The sequence below is a fragment of the Phyllostomus discolor genome, chromosome 3 (genome assembly GCF_004126475.2).
Source record: "Phyllostomus discolor isolate MPI-MPIP mPhyDis1 chromosome 3, mPhyDis1.pri.v3, whole genome shotgun sequence".
Lineage (NCBI taxonomy): Eukaryota > Metazoa > Chordata > Mammalia > Chiroptera > Phyllostomidae > Phyllostomus > Phyllostomus discolor.
The window spans coordinates 105,485,193-105,506,845 of NC_040905.2; the positions used below are offsets into that span (position 1 = coordinate 105,485,193).

The following is a 21,653-nucleotide window of genomic DNA, read 5'->3' on the forward strand; positions in this document are numbered from 1 at the left end:
AGTCATCTAGAACCATTTTAATGGCAAGGCCACTAGGCCTCACAAGTATTAAGAACCTGAGCAAGGTCACAAAGCTGATTACTTCCCACTATACCAGAGACTGCAAAATCAAATGTCAATGTGGCCAGGTGGCAGAACACAGGACAACACAGGTCCCATATCTGGGGGCTGCCATCCCTCTTCCTCTGGCTCTACTCAGAGCAGCGGAGGGGTTAGAAAAGCTCACAATTTGCAGTGGTGGCAACCAACTCAATTACATGTATTAGTGAAAGTCCCTATCTGTTTGAAGTATTTATAGGTGCAATAATATGATGTTTTCCATTCACTTTAATACACTGCAAGGGGTGGGCATATTTGAAAAACAGGAATGGTGGGGCAAATAAAATGAGACTTAGCAAAACTATGGAAGCAAAAGCTGAAGACTGGTTATATAGAGATTCATGCTGTTCTCTGTAAAAAGTATAATCTCCTTTACCTAGTCTAGTCTATCTTCCCTTCCTTCCTTGTTTCTTTCCTCCCTTCCTCCCTCCCTTCCTTTCTTCACAGATGCCAGTTTGTGATCTCTGCCCCTGCTATTCTCCTCTCTAATGAAAACAAAACAGGCTTTAAGCACAGATTGCTTCCTTCAGGACGTGTGGTAACAGTGGTAGGGGAACTCAAAAGTTAAAGGTTTTAGCTGTAGTTATAGCTGATAGGCTTAAGTGATTAATGCTTGGGGAAAGCTATTATTCCAAGAACTGGAATAGTGACTCCAGGAGATCGACAAGCAAGAATTCAACCTCTGAGCTCCAGGGGGTCTGCAAGCAATCCACTGAGATGGTATCTGAGAAAGAATTGCTGATCAGTAAATACTAGAGAAATTGCTGCTAGACTGCAACTCAATGGATTGACCTTTTTTCCAAACCCCTTACCTACCCTTTTCTTCTCCTTATAAAGAGGTCGGCTTGAGAATGAGATGTTAAGATAGTTTTTGATGGTACCTAACCTACTGTCTTCTCAGGATGCTGGCATCTGAATAAAGCACCCATAAAGATTCAATCCTTGTCTCTACTTATTGGTTCTGGTAGTGACAGCATGGGTGTCAACTTCTCCAGTTTCAACAGGTTGATAGCATCTTTAATGCTCCTTGTCAGAAGCCACCCCACCACAGTTCAGCTGCCATACCTGGCCTAGAGGCCAGCTGCTGGTCAGCAAACACGTGAGATAGCTTCTGAGTACTCTTATGCTGTGGTTTCTTATCAGAGTGTGACAAAGTTTAATAAACACATCCCAAGTCACCTCTTCCTGCTGGGCACAGCTAGATTCCTTTAAGGCTGTCAGACCATATCACCTCAGATAAGAGTTGACTAACCCCAAACATTTCTCCTTGAGTCAGCTTCCTTTTTTCTTCTGTTAGGGAGACAAAACACTAAGCTCATAAGAAGTGTGCCCAGCTTCCAATCATTCAGCAAACACAAATGCCTTCACCTACATTATGATGTTCCCTTCATTTTGTATATACAAAAGGCATTTTGTAAAGTGCAAAGCATGCTAATTTTTCCCCAATGGAAGGTAAGGAGCTCCAGCATTTAAAACCAATCGCCATGCCCTGGACAGGTGGTTCAGTTTGTTTGGGGTATCATCTTGTGCACCAAAAGACTGTGCGTTTGATCCTCAGTCAGGGAACATAACTAGTTTGTGGGTTTGATACATGATTGGGGTGCATATGGGAGGCAACTGATCGATATTTCTCTCATATGGTTGTTCCTCTCTCTCTCTTTCTCTCTCTTTGCACTCCCTTCCCCTTCTTCTTTCTCTAAAATCAATTTAAAAAAACATATCCTTGGGTATTAAAAAAACAATAATGATAAAAATGTTTAAAAATCACTAAAAGAAAAAAATAGGTCAACAACACATGCAGATCTTACTCCAGTCCCATGTACTTGTAAAACCCGTAATTCCTAGCATTTTCTGGATGGCATCCCCTTTAGCAAAGATATAATTTGCAATCAGGCTGGGTAAAGACAGACAGCCATTACTTTCTTAATGGACAACTACCCCAAAAAGCTCAGTTTGGTGATCTCAACTAGCAATCTAATAAATTAAAATTGATAAGTGAAATACTTTTAACCTTTATTTCAGCAGGCCATTCTTGGCCGGGGAAGGAGGAAATGTGAGTTCCCAGCATAAAATTTAATTCCATTTTCAAATAGAATAGACTAGCCCTCTTTAAAGCAAACTGTTTCCCTGTCTCTCCCTGGATCAAATCAGAGAAAGACTTGTTTATAGTTCTCTCTAGCAAACTGATCAATTTAAACCCTTCAAGAACCCACTGTGGCCATTTCTCAAGAGTGAAAGGGCCAAAGGAGACGGGCATAGTGAACAGAGGGGACATAGCTTTTTTATTCTTCCAAGAAAAAGAAGGAAAAAAGAACATAAATAAGAAAAAGGCAGAAAAAGGAGCTAGATGACTAAGTAGACTCATAACACCATTTACTGAGTGCCTTCTGTGTGTCAGGCAGTGTGCTCTACTCTTTATATGTATCACCTCATTTAATTAGTGGGTAATACTGACTATAATTTCCTGAGAATAGTTATATCCAGGCACTATGCTTGGTCAAGTTGTATTTCATATTATATTTCATTCAAGTGTCAAAACTACCCTGAATATAGTAAGGAAGGTCATCCCTATTTTCTAGGTGAGAAGACAGACACTGAGAGTTTCAGTCCTTTGCTCATGGGAATACCGAGGAGGGATTGAAAGCCAACCCTCAGTGTTCTTTCTATATCACAATCTCTGGTCACACAACTGAATTGTTTTGTCAAAACTCATTCAATTGTATACTAAACTTGGTGAACTTTATTGGATGTGAGTTATATTTCATAAAGCTTAAGTATAATTTCTTTGTTGTGTGGTCCTTGCCATACACAACCAAGAGTGGCCATTTGCTGTTCCCACCTGCCCAGCTTCCAAATCTTCTTTATGAGTTTCCCTTGAGGGCTCCCTCTTCCTCACTGTCAAGTGATGGGGCTCAAAAGGAACAGGACCCACTTCCAGCTGTGGGCATGGAACCCCAGCCTAGCCAATTAGTGAATCACATTCCTCTGATCACTGACTGGTTCAGGGATGGTCATATGATCCAAGTTGGGCCAATGAGAGCACTTCCCTAGACTTCTGTAACAGGTGAAGAGAAGCTCTGTTTCTGTCAGGGCTGCTTAGTTGGTTCAGCAGATGTTGGAGCTGTTGATGGATACTGTCACTACCTGATGAGAGCCCTCCTGAGGATGAAGCCAGAAGAGAGGAAAGCAGAGCTGAGATGGAGGGTGGTAGCTTCCTGGTGGGAAGATGACTAGGCTTTACACCTGTTGTCTCCTTTAAATATCAGTCTCATGTTGTGGAGGGCAGAGCTGAGGCACTGTATGGTTAAATAAATAGCCCAAGGTTTTAGGCTGAGCACATAGCTATCTGGCCTCCAAAGCTTTCATCTCTACCTAAATGCTGGTGACATATTTTTATAAGCTTTCTTTTCTTTTTTTTTTCTTTCTTTTTCTTTTTTTAAGCAGCAGAATTGTTGAAATCATACAGAAAACTCTTAATAGATAAAACCAATCAAACTGATGCTGCTATGATTATATGGAGGACAGGGATCCTGGAGCTTGAGAATCCCCAAAGCACTGCACAGATCTTTTAGCAAACCACCTGCACAGTTCCACCTGGTCTTCAGAGAACAGAACCCACAGGCTCAGAATCTAGGTCCCTTTCATTAGAAGTTGCTTTTTCTTTTTTAAGAGTTCACTTATTTGTTTTTTAGAGAGAAGGGAAGGGAGGGATAAAGAGAGGTAGAGAAACACTGTGGAAGAGATACATCAATTGGTTATCTCTTGCATGCCCCAACAGGGGACCTGGCCCACAACCCAGGCATGTGCCCTGACTGGGAACTGAACAGGTGACCTTTTGGTACGCAGGCTGGAGCTCAATCCACTGAGCCACACCAGCCAGGGCTCATTTGGGAGTTTTATGGAACATGCACACTCTGTTAGCTCGAGGTCATGGATTAATCCCAGTACAAAAATGCAGATCATGCACTGACCCTCCCAGTGACATGTGAGTCAGCAAGACAATGTTCCCCTGCCATGTCTCAGTCAGTCAACTCACTGAGATCCAGGACATCATCAGTCTTGATCAGGTCTTCCTCCCTCGTCAGTGGCAACTGGGTCTCGGGTTCCCCTCGCAGTTGTAGTGACAGGGAACGGAGCATGAAGAACACCCGGATGGCCTGAATGAACAGCACAGAGAGCAGAGAAGGTGAGACTGCAGTCATTTTGGTGAGATGTTCCACATGGAGAAATCATGACATTTAATTAAAAACAAACAAAACAAAGCCCGCCTCTCGCCCTCTCTTAGTATCATAGCTCTGATACTTCCAGAGCAAGACAGGAAAAAAAAAAACCCCATCAAGGGCACAGTCTCTTTTCAGTTACCCACAGGTTCAGGCTTGGACCACTTTACCTCAATTGAGCACCTGTCATTTGCCAGGACATTTCCCCTAGTGTCATGTAACCTTGATGACACCACTGCTCAGTAGGCACCCCACTTGGCAGACAAGGCACTGACACCCAAGGAGATGACATGACCTGCCCAGGCACACATCGAGGGAGGGCTAGAATCAGGCCTCTTCCTACTAAACTGGCATGGAATTTAGAAATCCAAATCATGAGGGCAAGCGATTCAAGGACCCACCTAATGAAGGTAAGGGTGGGGCAGGGCCAGAAGAGGGGGGATGCTTGTGGAGCTTGGAGCTGGCCAGACCCAATTAAAACCCTGCCCTGCACCTCCCTGGATGAGCCCCTTTACCCCGAAGTCCCAGTCCCTTGGCCTTACACCAGGGGTACGTCACTGATGGAGCAGCAGACCTGTTGCCTGGCAGGTGTCTGGGGTGTCAGTGCTCTGAGTGCCCCTGAGGCCTCCCCAGCCACCTCTCTGGGGGCAGAGGTGGCTCCATTGGCACTGGGATTCCTGGCCCATGGAAGAGGTGTCTGGCAGAGCCCAGTGTGGCCATTAGGCATTTCCAGAGAGCAGAAAAGCAGCAGAATCCCAGGCCCTGGAAGCCAGAAAAGTGTGCAGAAAGCAGCCTTCACCCTGGGCCAGCTTACCCTAGTGGCATCCTCCCCTTGAGTCCTAGGATGGGTTTGGCTTGCTCATCAACCAGAGGCCAGGAAGCAGAGGGGCAGCCCCCAGGAGAGGCCTCCTCCAGACCATTGTCCCTGACTTTAGCTGGTGGCCACAGGGAAACAGTTCTGGAGTCAGACATAAACAATCAGTGTTGGACTCCCACACTGTGGGCTCCACCTCACTAGGTAAAGCTTCTGACCTCCAAGAGCATCAATGTCCTCATCTGTGAAATGGGGATGGTAGTCCCTATCTCTCCAGGCTGCTTGGAGGTCCTGAGATACAGCCAAGGGGGCAGGGGAGAGCAGCCAGCACATGTTCTGTAAAGGGGCAGCTATCCTTTACTCCAGTCGCTCCAGCTGGGCACGGGGGTGGGCATGGGGACAAACCACTGTCGCCACCAGCAAGCCACACAAAGATGAATTCCAGCCCAGTTTTGTGTCTTCTTGTTTACGGTTCTGAGGGCTACAGGCCTGGCCTATTGAGAGAAGAGGCTGCCCTTTATATGACAAGATACCTCCTGAAACAAGGGCTCCTGGTGACCCAGGCAGCAGAGATGCCTGTCGGCAGGCCTAACCCTAGTCCTTCCTTGGCCCAGAACCAGCAGGAGACCTTGGGCGAATTACTTAACCTAATGTAGAATACTAGAAGAACAACCCTACTTCCTGGACCAACTCTGAGGTCATGATTCCCCTGTATCAACCCTAAGTCCTAGAAAAAGATGAGCTTTTATATTATAATGATAATAATGGTGGAAGTGGTGGTGGCTGATCTGATTTTAGCTTTTTAAAGTACAATCTTCATAAAGGCATCGGCAATAGTCAGAAGAACAGGTATACTTTCATTTTTAAAAAATTAAAACAGCTTTTATTCATTAAGCTCCTATTGTGTGCCAGGCAGTGTGGGCACTTTATTGCAATGTAAAGATTTTATGCAGGAAGAAATGGAGCTGAAGAACAAAGAAATCTAAGTTCATGCAGCTGCTGAGTGGCTAGGCTGGAGTTGGAACCCAGAAATGTCTGACGCTTGCGTCACTTAACCAAGCACACAAGGAAATTCAAGTGCCCACTCCAGTCCAAGTGCAGAAAGCCCAAGAGGTGGGTGGGTACCTGAACTATGTGTCAGTTTGAGAAAACAGGGAATCATGACCTAGAGATAAGGAAAAAAAGGGAGGAAAAAGGCCCATCAACAGTCAGGTCCAAGTTGAGTGGATGCTTCATTTCACTGTCAAAAACCCATTCCTCTCAGGGTTCTAAAGGCAGAAATCGAGCATGACCCTAGATGAGGAATGAGGGAAGAGAAATGTGTATAGTGTATAGCCTGTCTATCATTCTGAAAATCAGAAACCTTCCCATATAAAAGGAGTTCAAAATTTGACTCCTACTGCAGACATTTTTGGTAAAACATCTGCTTTTGCTCTTGAAGCAACAAACTGCAAATATTTCCAGACATACAAAATAATAATAATAATAATAATAAAAAAATACAAAGCAGAATATAAAATAGAACCCCCCAAAATACTCTTTCTGGTTCCCTGCCCCAACTCCTAAGAGAAGGAACAGTATATGAGAAGCCCATGCCTATGACTGTGAGGAGGGCAGATTCTCACAGGGCCAGACGCTCCACGTGGGTGAAAGCTGAGCTCCCATGGGTGTCTATGGGTCTGACAAGCACTTTGACCAGTGACAGAACCCTGAGAATCCACAAAAGAAATAAGAAACAAGGATAAGGGCCATCAAATTTATCTCACTACCCCCTAAAACAAAAACCATGCCATCTGCTACCCACAGCCTGCCAGGTATGGGTGGGGGCTATCCTGTGTCATCTCATTCTAGCCTTTTAAGGACCTGCTTGGTTCCCATTTTACAGACAGGAAACTAAAGCCTAGATATGTTAGGCAGTCTGTTCAAGGTGACTCAAATAATAACCAGACTCCAAAGTCCATGTTCTTCCAACCACATGCCTTCATCAGATTTAAGGCTTAGGACCCAGGCTTTTACTGAGTGCCTTTCTTTACTTCACTAAATAAACAGGCAAGTTAAAAAGTACTACTAAAAAGAAATTATTATTCTTTCAGATGCTTCCATAGAATGCCAGGAAGACTGAGTCTGGAGAACAGATTAAATTGGAAAGGGGTGACAGCTGACTAAGCTCAAATATAAAGAAGAGGCTTCTCCAGTTTGCTTCAATTCTCATGGAAGCAAATTCGGACAAGGAGAGTCCTGGGGAGGAGTCTGGTTAGTGGGGCAGAAGGACAGATTCAGAGTCAGACAAACCCCGACTCAACCTGGGGTCAGGTGAGTCACGTGAATTCCCTGAGCCCAGGCTCAAGCTTTGGAAACAGGAGTCCACCACCCCCAAGATGAAGGGGTCACCGTGAACATGCAATGACACAATGCAGGTGACACACGGAGCCCTGGGGGCTGGCCACGGATCAAATGCTCAGTCTGAGACCTCTCCCCTGCTTCCCTTGCTGCATTTGCAAGCCACTGAGTTTAGGCGACAGTCAGTCAGGTTAGCAGCCCACCAAGACCGTGGGCATGGCTGTGAAAGTCAGCCATTCTTAAAAGAGTGCTGAAGCAGTGTTTAACGTGGGCACAGCCCACTGGGAAAGCAATCTGGCAATATGTAGAGAGTCACACACACAAAAATGTTCATACCCTTTGAACCAGAAATTCCACTTCTGGGAACTTATCCTAAAGAAATAAGCCAAAAGAAAGAAAACACTGTGAAGCCGCTCATTACAATTTAGTTGAAAATAATGTAACACTGCAAGCAACCAAAATGTCTCCCAGTAGAAATATGCCTAAATAAATTATGGTAGAAGTCACCAGATACACTTTTATTACCAATAAGAAATTAGACTTATTAAAAATGTATTACCACATGACAAACCTCTTGTTCTACAATGAAAAGGGAAAGGGGTGGAGGATCAAAGCAAGGTCATGGTATGCTCTCCCGGAAACCATGAGATATGTGTTCGCAAAGATAGGGAGGAGACACAAAAGATACCTAAGTGTTGATTGTTTAGGGTGATGAAATTACGGGAAATTCTTTCCCTATTCTTTTAAAACTTTATGAGATAATACTGTATTTTCTTTAATGCGGGATACATATCCAAAGAATAAAGTCAAATATCCTATTTCCTCAAGGTCATTACTGATAAACAAAAATTGTTTGTGGTTTTTACATTAGAACAGGGAAGCAAAATGAAGGGACAAGTAAAACTTTAGGCAAATGATTTATTTCATAATGGTTTCCAAGATTACTACACCATGATAGCCAATGGCTTACATTCAGTTTTGAGAATCACCAGAAAAATCCTCTCCCTAGCATTCTTTTCCCTAGTATTAACCTTCAGTAGATTTACATCATTAGAGACTATTTCTTTCTCAAGTAAGATGCTAGAATGTTCCACTACTGTTCAGCCAACATTTCCTGAGCGTGTACTTCCTACTAGACACTGGGCTTGTCACCTCAGAGTCACTCTCTCATCTACTTTCGGCAAGAGCTGAGAGGCAGGACATTCAAGGAAGTTGAGGCTCAGCAAGATTAAGTAACTTGCTCAGGGTCACACAGCTACATTTGGGATTGAACCTCAGTTGGTCTGACTCACGAATGAGCCTGTGTTCTATCTTAACTGCTTCTCTCAAATGCCCCTACACATGGGTTAGGTCCAGTCCAAGTCCAAGATTCTGCTTGCATGCTCTCATCAGATCCCACTAGTGCCAGTGACCCTCATTTCAACATGAATTTCCCTTTCTCAGCCACCATGACTCAGTGACAGTCTTGCTATTTTGGTCTTTTTTATATTATTTGTTCCTTGTCTATTCTTAAATCTTGCACAGTGCCTGGCACCTAGAAAAAGCTCAATAAATATGTCAAATGGAAGAATAAATACGTAGTATGATTTTCAAAATACAAGAGGGAAAACATGATTTGATTGCCAGATACCTTGCCATGGCCTGCAAGACCCTGCCACCCTCCTCTCCTGTCCCCCTGCCCTCCTCCTTGCCCCTTCACTCACTCTGCTCGTTATCCTGCTCCTTGAACACGCTGTGCTTGGTCCCATCTTGGGAAATTTACACTCACTGTTCCCTCTGTCTGGAAAGTGCCTCCTTTAAGCCTTTGCATGGCTGGCTCTTTCTCACTCTTCAGTTTCAGCTCAGGTCTCAACCTTGGCAGAGCAGCCTTTCCTGATTGCCCTACATTTAAAGGAGCGCCGCCCCTCTTTCCTTCAGAGCCTGTACTGCAGTGTGATAACAAACTTGTCATTCACTTACTTGTTAATAAACTTTACCTCTCTTGACTTCATGCGAGATCCAGAAGGCAGGGACACTCTCCCTATTCATTCTGCACCCCCAGGCACAGCATTTGGCATAGGAAGCCAGTGGTTCTTTGATGAATGTATGAAGGAATATTTTACAAGTAAGCAATAATTTACTAGTCAGGTTGTTTGAACTTCTCTGAAAAATTTTTAAGGAAAATAAAGGTGGGATTTCTGAAAGGCTCAGACTGCTAAAAGTTAGAAAAATCTAGTTGGCAGGAAAAAACAAAAAGAAAACCTTTGAATCCAAAAGGATGAAATGGAATGTTCTTTGGATACAAGCAAAGAACTTGAAACCACAGGAGCCCTCAACTGCTTGCTAAACCATACACTTCCTTTAGCTCAAATTCATAGCACACTGCTGTGTTCTGATGCCCAAAATGGGCTGAGGCGCTAAGCTTCTGGAGGATTCCAGACAGTTACCTTGCAACAGGAACTGGTCTGAGGTGAGGGGCAGAAATTCCCCTTCAAAAACTGACTCTTCACTGTATTGTACACCTGAAACTAATATACTATTGCATTCCAACTATACTTAAGTTTAAAAAAAGAAAGAAATCGATTATTAAAGTCACAAAGGGAAACTTCGTTTAGACTTTGCTTGGAGGTAGCCAGCCCTATTTTAATATCATTCTGCCACCTTCTCCCTGGCTCAAAATCCACAGACCCTGGAACAGGAGAGTTGCTCTTATAAACTTGTCAGACAGACAAAGGGCGACCAAGAGATGCCAGGGAAGCCCAGATTTTCCCAGGGGCTCTGTTTGTGCTTCAGTTGACAGTTTGGACTGTGCAACCCATCTGGGGCAAGGGAGGTGGGCAGCATAGCCCTGGGAACTTGCAACTAAGTGAGATATGAGGGGCAACAAGAAGCAAGCCCCTGACATCAAGAACTGCCACTGGCCTTTAGTGTTTCTGACTTTCACTGAGTCCTCACAATAACTCTGGCAAGTCAGGCACATGTTGCTTTCTAGATGAAGAGAGTGGCTTAGAAGGGAGCAGGAACCCAAGGCCCAAGCAACCCTTCCTCTGCCATACGCTTCACCCTTGGACTTCTCCTGTTCTCCTGTGCGCTGGGACTGTCTGCTCTAAGCCAGCAGGGCATGATATCAGGAATCTACCTACAACGCCAAGGTCCTTAATGGGCTCCAAGACCCTTGAGATCTGGTTCTTCCAGTCCCTCCAGACTCATCACTTTCCACATAGCCTCCCAAACTCTGGCTCTAGCCACAGCCTCCTTGGAGGTGTTGGAATGTTCCACATCCCTCTGGTGCCTGCTCCATCTCCCTTCCCAGGCAGGATTAGGGACCTGACCCCATGTTCCTTTTCTGATGGCCCCAGCCACATGGATTTATGCTTCCTCTTCCCACCTTGCCCTCTAGTCTGACTCCTTGAAGACAGAGGCTGTGTTTTTTATCTCCCCAGTGTCTAGTGCCATGTAGGGCTAATACAAACAATGAAGGTAGCAGTGGGAAGCAAGGGGTCAGAGTGGCTGTGGAGGCCACCCTGACCGAGCTGAATCCTGGCTCCGCTACTTACTAGCTGGGTGACCTTGAGCAAATCGCTTGACCTCTTCATGCCTCAGTTTCTTCCTCTGTAAGATGGGGATAATAATAATAATGCCAACCTCCTAGGATAGTTGTAGAATTACATGAGGAAATTCATATAAAGAACTGCTATGAATGATCCGCTTTATAGCAAAGAATGGGAGCTCATATAAGTGTTAACCAAGCTTGATGGACCATGACACAGAAAGGAGGCAGGATACAACTCAGAGCGGCGGCTCTCAGCATTCACAGCTTTTTGGACCTTCTGGCTCAAGGGACAAGGAGGGCCTTGGGGACAGAGTCCTCTCTGGCCTGAGGACATTGCATCCTATTCAGGTGGGCAGCTTCACTGTAACCTTGCTGGGGAGCACCTCTTAGGCTAACCCAAGGCTACGGGTGAGTGTTCCTGCATCATGAAGGAGTCATTGACATGACTCACACTCATCAGAACCAGTCCTCTTGTAAAAGCCGGTGCCAAGAATGCCCAGTGCAAACACTGCCACCCACAGACACAATCGTGTGCCCACTGCAGGGCCTGCAGCACTGGCTCGGAGCACCAGGAAGGAAGGCATCATTGGCTCAGCCAGGGTGTGTCCTGTGGTGAGGCCTGTGGGTTTGGTCAGACAGCGAGGAACGTGGATTGACTGAAGACACGCGGGTCCCACTTCCTCTGCTCCACCAGGCCTCTGCGCAAAATAGCCGGCTGGGTGGAGGAAGGCCACAGAACCCTCTGGTCTGAGGCGGATCAAGCAGGTCCCTCCTGCTTCTGATAATCCAGAAGTTAAACACCTCAGCTGCTCTGGTTACACTCAGATTAAATCAGAGAAAGATGCAGGTTGATAACGAGAGCTGAGTGCAACGAGTTCCACTAATTTATCCACCAACATTCATGTCTCCAGGGAATGATTTTCTAGGAAAAGGTTATGGTGCTTTCTAAGAAAGAAAGTGTAATATTACGAGGGTGATAAAATACCATGAACAGCCCTGTGAGACTGCATCAGAAAAAAATGCTGATAACGGAAGCACACACTCCAGCTGGGTTCTGAGAACTCATCTGCCCTTCACACACAGGTCTCTCCTGCAGGTCGGCAAGAACCACCATTTCTTTTGCGTGTGCCTCACCCCAAGATCTCTCAGATACCTTAACATCACACCATCTCTGGGGGTCCCAAGCCTATCTGGGCTAAGATTCCACATGAAGCTCACCTGCACTGCATTGACTCTGCCTACTCCCCCACGTTCTTCGCAGAAGCCCAGCCCCCTGGCTTCCTCTCCCAAAGCTCAGGGCTGGCCTGCACCAGCAAAGGCAGCCTGCCTGCAACCCACATCCGGTGCCAGATGCAATGGGATTTCAATCTCTGCTTCAGCAGAGGGCAGCATGCTTTGGGAAGTTACTCCTCTTGGCAGGGTGTTGGAGGTGTTGTCTGTCTCCCTACTACCTGAACTCATGTGGAAAGGTGGACTATTGACCTGATCAGAGACCCTTTCCTCCCTGCTCTGTGAGTAGTCCTGGCAGACAGCTGCCCAGAAGGCCAGGTCCAAGGCTCACTCACCCGCCGGGTCTTTTCCACATCACCACATGGCAGCCGCTTCACAAAATCAATGCCCGTCAGTGGTGTGCCTGTGGGGGGCAGCAGGATGGAGGCATCCATCATGAGATACTCCACGTTCATTGGCTTCATCTGGAAGAGAGACATTACAGGAGACCTCACTGATGGGAGACGAGGACAAGGCTGCTGACACAGGCCTTTCACCTTCATCTGCCCATGGTAAATGAGCACACGAATCCTGGATTAAGACTGAGGTGAAGCCTCAAGGCAGCCAGACATGCAGGAGATGTACCCTTTTTGTTTTCTAAGGTGCAAATTTTCCCTCCATTTGAAAAGTGGCCTCCCTGCTACGAAAAGCTTTGCTTTCTCATCCTCACTCCCCTCCACTCAGCAGGGAGAGGGGCCCCTCAGGAAGGAGGCTGGTCCCCTTACAGTGGTCCCTTTAGGGTGCTCTGCCCCGGGTGCGTGTGCCTGACTGCTGCCTGCCTCCTTCTCTTTCTACTGTATTTCCAATTATGACAAAACAGTCAGTGATGGCAGCTTCCATTTGAGTAGAGCTGACTATGGGGCAGGTGGTGAGCTGAAGACTTTGCATGTATGATCCTGTTTAATCCTCCCAACAATGGCGGAGGGGATGCTTCCCAATCTGCTAATGAGAAAAAAGAGACTCAGAGAAGCTAAGGAATGGATCCAGGCCCATTCAGCTAGATGGTGGCAGAACCAAGACACTGACCCAGGCTCACTTGGCTCTAGACCTCGTATTTCTACCACGTGACCAGCATCTCCCCTTCCTTTCCTGTCTCCTCAGCATCTTACTGGAGGATAATATAACAAAGCCACTTACTGAGCATCTACTAAGTGCCAGGCGCCACAAGAATCAGCTCCTACTAAATGGCAGATGCTGATGCTGTCCCATATCATAGAGGGGAATATTGAGGAAAGGCAGATGTCCATACCACTGGGCCAGATGGGGCAGAGCTGACTCCTCCTTCCACAGCACCTCCACAAGGCCTTCCCTGATTACTAAGATACCTGTAATGTCACCTCTTCCCCTCCAAGAACTCTCCTGCATTACTGACCATTTAATGTATACATGTTGGATGATGACACTTCATTTACACCTGGCATCATAAAGGAACAATATTTCACAGAGGCAGATTTCCTACAGAATTCATTTTACTCCTTAAAGCATCACAAGCTTATTTGTTGTCTTTTTTTTTTAAGAATGTGAGCTTCAATCATATCACATTTTTGTCCCCCGTGTAACATAAGCTAACTAAACTGGGCGAGGTTGTAGTGAGGGCCCAGCTGTCCAGAAACGGGGTGAATGCACCCAGGAGCCAAGGAGCCACTTAGTGCATGCTGCTGCCTTTTTCTTTTGGACATTTTAAACACTCAGGTTTATTATAAACTTCCCAAATCACTTTAGTCTTCAGTGAGTAATGGCCATGAAAAGGATCATTTATCATTTATTTATTGAGTGTCAACTAAGGGGCAGGTGCTGGGGATGCAGAGACAAAGGAACAACACAGAGAAAGCTGCAATCTTTTGAACCTATCTTGTCCCACAATTTTGCCTGCTGCATGGAGAAAGGGAAGGCTCTGGGATGGTGCTACAGATCCAAGGAACATTCCAGAACATTCTAGTGGCATGACACAAAATACAGAGCAGAAAAGGGAGCTGGGAGGCAAGCTGCTCTGCCCCTCACTGGCCGGGCACATGTGGGCACCTCACTCAATCTGACTGCTGTTTCCTTACCAGTAAAAGGAGCTAAGGGTAGCAGGTATCCCATTGGGCTGACATGGGGATTAAGAGCTTTAACATGTCTAACAGGCTTTCCATGTCTGATGTGGAATAAGTCCTCAGTCGAATACTATTCATATCAAAGTGAATCTTTCTGACCCATTTTATGACACAGCACAACTCAGGGGAATATGAATGTCCTTTGAAGTTTCCACAGTGGCAGGGATCACCATTTCCAATTTACCTTCCCACCAACCTCTGCCACTTGGGAAGAAAGCCCCAAGTCAGAGCTCTTTTTCTCCCTGTCCGTTCGAAAGGGCAAGCTTTGCAGGCACGCAGGTGAGTTCTAGCCCCTTACTTACTGTCATGCTCCTGTACTCATCTTCAAACATGTCCAAAAAAATTTCTTCTCCCTAAAAGGAAAGGAAAGGAGGAAAGAAAATCATGCATATTTTTTTCCATAAACAACAAAGTATTATAAACTCTAGTTCACGGCTTCTGGGTCCATCTGTTTCTCATTACTGAGTTCTCGTAAATCACCAGGAAGCAAAATACACACGTGAACACGAACACACACACTCAAATGAAAGCCCAGATATCAAATTGCATCTCTCAACATTCCCCTTTCTAAAGCATCATGTAGATTTATTATGCCAAGGCAGTTAGTTAAAAACAGAAACCAAAAAATAACACCATACATAATTAAAATATTAAAATGCTTAACATTTCAAGCATTTAACATCCTCTATTTGCTGAGAATGGTGGAGGAAAGGGGAACCCTGGTTAACCTGCCATGTTAAAACGATGAGGCTCCACACCTCTGCAAGGAAGAGCATAATTAAACGTGCTTAACACTGAAATTACAGGCTTGTTCCATTCGTTTTTGAGGTTTCGTAGTTCCTGTAGCCCTGAGGACGGTCCAGGAGGTCCCTCTCAGAACAGGGTGGTGGGTATGAACTTGGCTCCAAGACATATAAACCAGGGGCCAAATCCCAGCTTCACCTCTCGGAGCCTCTCTTTGTTTTGCTGCAAGGCTGGGATGACAGCCCATGTTTGTGTGGGTCTTTGTGAAGATGAAATGAGGTAACGCACATAAAATGCTGAACAAAGAGCCTGCCACCCAATCGGGGCTGGTAAGTGTTAGTGCTTACAGTCATTATAATCAGTGCTGGATGGGACCACAGCTAGGGAGGGGAGGGAAATGCATCATGACTGTTAGAATTGTCCCGTCTCTCTCCTAAGTCCCTCTCTCTCTCTTTCTCCCTCTCTCTCTCTCTGTCATGTGCCCTCTCTCTCTCTCTCTCTCTCTCTCTCTCACACACACACACACACACACACACACAGTGAGGTTGGGAACAGTGATAGGTCCTTTATATATTTTCCAGTTATCAGATCTACAGAGCCATTTCTCTACAGAGAAATTTGAATATTTTTGCGTGGTGTAAGTACAAGGCAATAACCACAGAAATAAGAACCCCTACAAACCCAAAAGCTTCTGAGATATTATACTTAGGTGTAAACCTTATAGACTAAAAGAGAGAGAAAGCTGGGTCGGGAGAAGGGAGCTACGATTCAAATATAGCCAAGTCCTCACTTAACGTCATCGCATCAATAGGTTCTAAGAAACTGCAACTCTCAGTGAGATGACATAAAATGAAATCAATTTTACTATAGGCTGACTGATATAAACAAGAGTTAAGTTCCAACAGCATATTTCTGGTCACAAAAACATTACCAAACTTCTAAATAAAAACCCCAAACCCTTCTAACATTGAACATTTAAAAAACACTAACCACAATAAGTCAGATCATTCTTTTCTAACCCGCTTATTCTAGCTCAGGGTTGCAGGTGGCTGGAGCCTGTCCTGGCAGCTTAGGGCACAGAGCGGCACCCCAGTTGGGACAGGACATCCTTCCATCACAGGGCCACTCACAACCACCCACACTCAGACTGAAACAGTGCAGACACACCAGTTCACCTCACATGCACATCTTCAGGATGTGGGAGGAAACTGGAGTCCCCAGAGGAAATCTGTGCAAACTCCATATAGACAGTGGCCCCAGGCTAAGAATAGATGTTTTTTTCCCCAACATTATAATGAAGTGACATTGAACAGAATGTTATTTGAGGACCCACTGTATAGCTCTCCTTTTAGTAATGATAAAGAGAAACCACTAGGGAAAATGCCTACTACCGTGCCTTTCTGTTTTTGCGATCTAAAAGCTTCTGGGGGGAAATACACTGAAAACAGTTATACTGGAGATTCAAAGATGACTAATGCAGTTGTGAAGCATCACCTTCTCCCAAGCTTTGCTAGAGGACATGCATCTTCACTCAGAGGCCATGTGTGGTTTGGGACGGTCCAAGGGGAGACTGGGATTTCCTCCCCAGTGCGTAGGGGCCCACAGTGGTGCTATCCTTGTCTGGGCACGCCCGCTGCCTCACAGCTGCATGGGGTCAACTGACCCTGGTGAGGTGGATTTCCAGGTAACGTGACCTAGTTTTATGTCAGCGAATACTGACAATAACAGACACCAGCTTAAAGAGTGTCCTGCAGAGAGGAAGATTCCTTGAATATATGCAGATAATTCACAGCACTTGAGAGAGGATACACAAAATGAAGCACAGGTGACAAGAAAATGGCAGTGCCGACACCACTTCCTAAGAGGATCTCTTTGTCAGTTACATTACTTGGGGAAAGCATCACTAACTGGATCTGGAGAGATGTGACATAGACGCCAAAAAATCAGAAATCTCCTAGGAGGCTTGACTTACAGATTAATCCACTACTGCTGATGAATGACGAGCCTGGCCAAGGAATATACTATGCTTTAAGATGAGAGCTACATAAAACTGTCACAATGAGATATTTCAAAACTAATCATCTAGAACCCAAAGACAAACCTACCAATTATTCAGATGTGGAAAAGTCATGGTGGTTCTTGACAAAATCTCACTAAACTTAATGACAAATGTTTGGGAACCTGTATGGGTTTTCTTAGCATACATGAGTATAATAATATATGTGTATATAATTAATAAGTTCATATGTAATTCAAAAGTAATTTTATATGTATAAGCACATATCATTCATGAGCATATAAATTTGTGTGATTTATTCATGTGTGATGTATGTGCATAACTCATAATTTACATATGAACCCATTGAGAAACAAATTTGTATCAAATTGATAAACAAATTGCTCATACTAGGGGCGAGTCTTCGAAGGTCGTACTGATAAGGAGGTACGAGCAGAAAAGTTGAGACCGCTGCTCCGGGGGCCACAAAATGGAGCATTTTCCCTCTGGAGCCGCAGGGAGGGGAACGACTGCAGACAGGCAGCCTCCGTGTATGCAGGGCTGGACCGCACAACCCTGCTCCCACCCTGCATGCCACGCGGCCGGCGCCCCCGTGCTCTGCCGCCTTACCTTGTAGAAGTGCCGCACGAGGTGGACGCTTTCTTCCCTCGCACCCTGTCAAAAGGGAGGGAAGATGTGAGGGAGCCAGGTCTCCTGGAGGCAGGTGAATGGGATAGATTACTGATTCTAAAATCTGAATGTATATAAGACAGATGCTGGGCTAATATCCTTACTCTGTAAGCAGTTTTTAATGAGAAAGGAGAAAGAGAAGGAGAGGGAGCTCAAAATAAAAAATGAGTGGAGGATAAGTGATTCAATGTGACATGGAAAGCTGTTACTACAGTTAAGTGGGGGACAGTGGGTTACAAAACAAAGTCACAGTGACACTTCTTATTAAAAAAAGTGTGAGGGAATATCTGTGTGTATCTGAAAAGACACACCAAAGTGTCAACTACAGTTGTTATTTTTGACAACTGTACTTTCTAAATTTTCTCAAATAAACATGGAAAATATGGGGGAAAACAAGATAAGCTATTTAACACAATAAATGTAGACATTAGTACAATAAACTATAAATAAATATAATAAATATGTATACAAGTTTTGTAATACAAAAAGAAAATTTTTTAAAACATGGAAACAAATAGGAGCCAAACAGTCATAAGAGAAACTACTAAAATACACTAATAAAGTAGACTCATCAAGCCAATTCCAGTGGAAGGGAAGTTCTGTGGGAATAAGCAGGATGTAGTGGGTATCCTGCTTACACTAGGGGCGAGTCATCAGGGCTATTGGGCCCAGCTTCTTCTTGCTGGTGCTGTGGACACCACAGACCAGGGATCCCTCTCATTCTCCCAGGTGGCAGTGGCTCACTGGCACTGGGAGTGGAGAGGACCCTCACCTCCAGACAGGCCAGGTGCACGTCCTTGATGATGCAGCCCATGCTAGTCACAACTTGCTGCTTTAAGAGCAGGCAGCTCAGCTCCAGTGTCGCCAACCGGATCTTCCCATCTGCAGAGCACATTGAGGTCAGCCTCACACATCCAAGGCTATATGCCCTTAATCACAGCTTCTTGCCTTCCGGCTTTGAGGTTAACAGGTCAGCTGACCAGCTGACTGCTCAAGGCCCCTGACATCCAGTGGGTACAACCCTCAGAAACCCTTTTCCCAGTAAATTACAATCAAATGTTCCCATTAAAACTGCCTAGACCTTATACTATCCTTTAGTCTTTTCATGGGGAGAGAGGATGCAGGAAAAAGAAGGCACTTAATTATTACTATAGGTCTAGAAAGTGGTCATCTGTGGTTGCTTTGCTTGTCCAGTATTCCTTCCTCTTCTTCTGGAACCAGCACCCCCAATTTCCATTAGAGAACCACTGGCTCCACTACTGAACGCATGATCCTAGGGGTGGGCACGTCACCCGGGCTGGTCACGGTGACTGGGTAGGGGATGGGTAAGGGAGCCATTCTGAGCTAGAAAGGCTCAATCCCACAACTTGCTGGAAACACTGGGCTTCCAGCAGAGAGGACAGGAACAGAGGGGGGACCCTGAGTGGCACAAACATAATAGTCCACAGTGGCCACATCCCTATTCTCACCAGTGTTTTCAATCTTTTGTAAAATGTTCAGCAAATTGAGCCCCATGCCTCCTTTCCCACCAGATTACCCAGAGTGCCTCTCCTAGAGCAAGTCTGAGGCCCCAACAGAGGAAGGCATGGCTGAAGCTGCTGGCTGCAGAGTCTAAAGACAGTCTTGAAAACACTGTTTGAACCCCTGGATCCAGCTGTGCCTGAAGACAGTGCCCAACACAAAGTTACATGAGCCAACAGTTTTGTTTGTTTCTGTTTGAATTGTTTCAGCCAGTCCAAGTTGGGTTTCTCTCAATTGTAACCAAATTCTGAGTGAAACAGTGCCCTATCCTATTGTGAGCCAGGCACCAGCTGAGTACTCTGCAGACGGCCCCTTAGTGGTCTCTATGAAAATCAACTGCAATGGGTGCTAAGGACTGAGGCTTAGAAGAGTGAAGTGACATGTCCAAAGTCTCAGTGGTGAACTCCAAGTGCTTCAAATGTCAAAACCCACACCTGGCATTGTTCTTAGAAGCATCTGTGACTGTCTGAAAGGCAAACTCGCCCCTGGGCTTTTAGCTCATTTCTGGGGAGATGTCTCAATGTGGAAGAAGGACCAAAAGAGGACCACATCTGTGAGACCTCAGAAACAGCAGGGACCAAGATGGGCCACTGGGAAAAACTCAAGGCAGAGGCACCACCACATATTCCTCTGCCTGACTTTTGAGGCCACACGTGTCGGGAGGGAAACAGAGGAGAAGAAGGAATCATTTACTCAAAAATAAATAGGCTATATGCACGCAGAAGCAGGCCTTCCTAAGCATGATAAGGCCTTCCTAAGCCCAGGGGCTGTGTGAAAAAGGCTCAGTCTCAGCTCAGTCCTTCTCCTTGCCGCAGCCCCACCTGGCGGCCCAGAACTAACCCCACTGCTGTGCTGCTGCCCTGCCCCGGCAGCACCCACGTCCTGCCCTCCTCTGAGCTCAGCAGTTCCTCCAGAGCCCAGCCTCACTGCTGCCTGCCCCTCCACTGAGCCATGCTGTCGGCTCAGCCAGAAACGCCCCTTCTGCTGCCTCCAGGGAAATGGAATGTGATTTTCCACCAAGACCCTTTTCCCTTTATAAGCTCCTGCCAAGAAGCTGACTGCCTCCAACTGGGCTTGTCTTATGAGGGAAACAGAGGGAGCAGCAAGCTCCTTAGTCCTCATCACAGCTTCCAGACTGTCCCTGTGAGCTGCCCCAACCTCTTCTCTTCAGAAATCCAGGCAGTTGTATATGCCAGCCCTCAAGGAGCCCACCCACTCCCTCCCCACCCTGGAGGTTTCTCTCCTAACATCCAGGACACAAGTCTGCCTTCCTCCACCATAAAGCCACGTTTGTTCACACAGCTCCTGCCAATTGCCCCCTTGGCCACCATCCTCAGGGATAGGCTCTGCCTTGCTGACTGGCCTTCTCAGCACAAACTGACCCTGCTGAGCACCCTTGGCCCTGAGCCATACACATCTTTCTTGCCACCCAAGACACCCCCCTTCTGCTCCTCTTCTTCCCTCGTGGGGCCTGGCTCAGGGTCCTGTGCTGGCTTCCCCTCTAGGTCACCTCCAGATATCTGTAGTGGCCCAGGGCTCGGTCTTACACATGCCTCTCTTCTCTCCTGTGGCTTTAAAAACCATCCACATGTCTGTGAGCCCAAGTGTTAGTTCTGGCCCTGATGCTCCTCTGAGCTCCAGATTACATCTCCACAAGGAGTCCCAGACTGCTAGGACTTCACAGACCCCTGGCTGTGGCTCCCGAAGGACAGGAGCCATGTCTGTCCTGCATTTAAGTACCTCCATCACCCACACACAGTAGCTGACATACAGGGGTTGCTCAATAAACATTTGGTGAATTTACTGATCCCCTGCTGACACCCTTGAGGCTATAAACTTGGATCTCCAAGATCCTGCACTTACTCCCCAGCAATCCCCTGTGCTTCTGGTCACATCTTGGAGCCATACCCCCTTATTTCTAAAGTCCCTCTCTGCCATCACAACCCCTGCCCCTGCCCTTATCCTGAGCCTGACCTGGGCCATTCCTGGATTGCTCCTGATGGCTTAGCTTAGCGGTTCCCTCAATTGGGACACATCTGAGTCAGGCCCCTTCCCGTGCACTCACTCCAACCTGATGGCCTCTCTCCCTGATTTTGCAGAGAACCTGCCTTGCAATCAGGGTTTCCCAGCCTTGGCAATGTTGACATCTTGGGTCAGATAATCCTTTGTTGTGGTGCTGTCCTGTGTACTGTGGGATGTTCAGCAGAATCTCTGGCCTCTACCCACTATATGCCAGTTGTAACACCTACCCAAATTGTGACAACCAAAATTGTCTCTGGACACTGCAAATGTCCCTGGGGAGGCAAGGTTGTCCCCAGCTGAGAATCACTGT

General features: G+C 46.1%; 1 protein-coding gene across 11 annotated transcripts in view; it reads right to left on the reverse strand.

Moving 5' to 3' along the window:
• CLEC16A (C-type lectin domain containing 16A) overlaps positions 1-21,653 on the reverse strand; it is a 220,710-nt gene that overhangs the window by 103,189 nt on the left and 95,868 nt on the right. For 7 of the 11 annotated variants that reach the window (XM_028507807.2, XM_028507839.2, XM_028507847.2 and 4 more), the window contains 5 exons: positions 18,573-18,682; positions 17,741-17,785; positions 14,673-14,723; positions 12,571-12,699; positions 4,136-4,256 (listed from right to left, as the gene is read on the reverse strand). In XM_028507807.2, the coding sequence (XP_028363608.1) occupies positions 4,136-4,256; positions 12,571-12,699; positions 14,673-14,723; positions 17,741-17,785; positions 18,573-18,682 (456 nt within the window). Of the gene's footprint in view, positions 1-4,135; positions 4,257-7,809; positions 7,846-12,570; positions 12,700-14,672; positions 14,724-17,740; positions 17,786-18,572; positions 18,683-21,653 lie in introns of all 11 variants that reach the window. The other 4 variants (XM_036020925.1, XM_036020926.1, XM_036020924.1 and 1 more) reach the window with 1 other exon arrangement.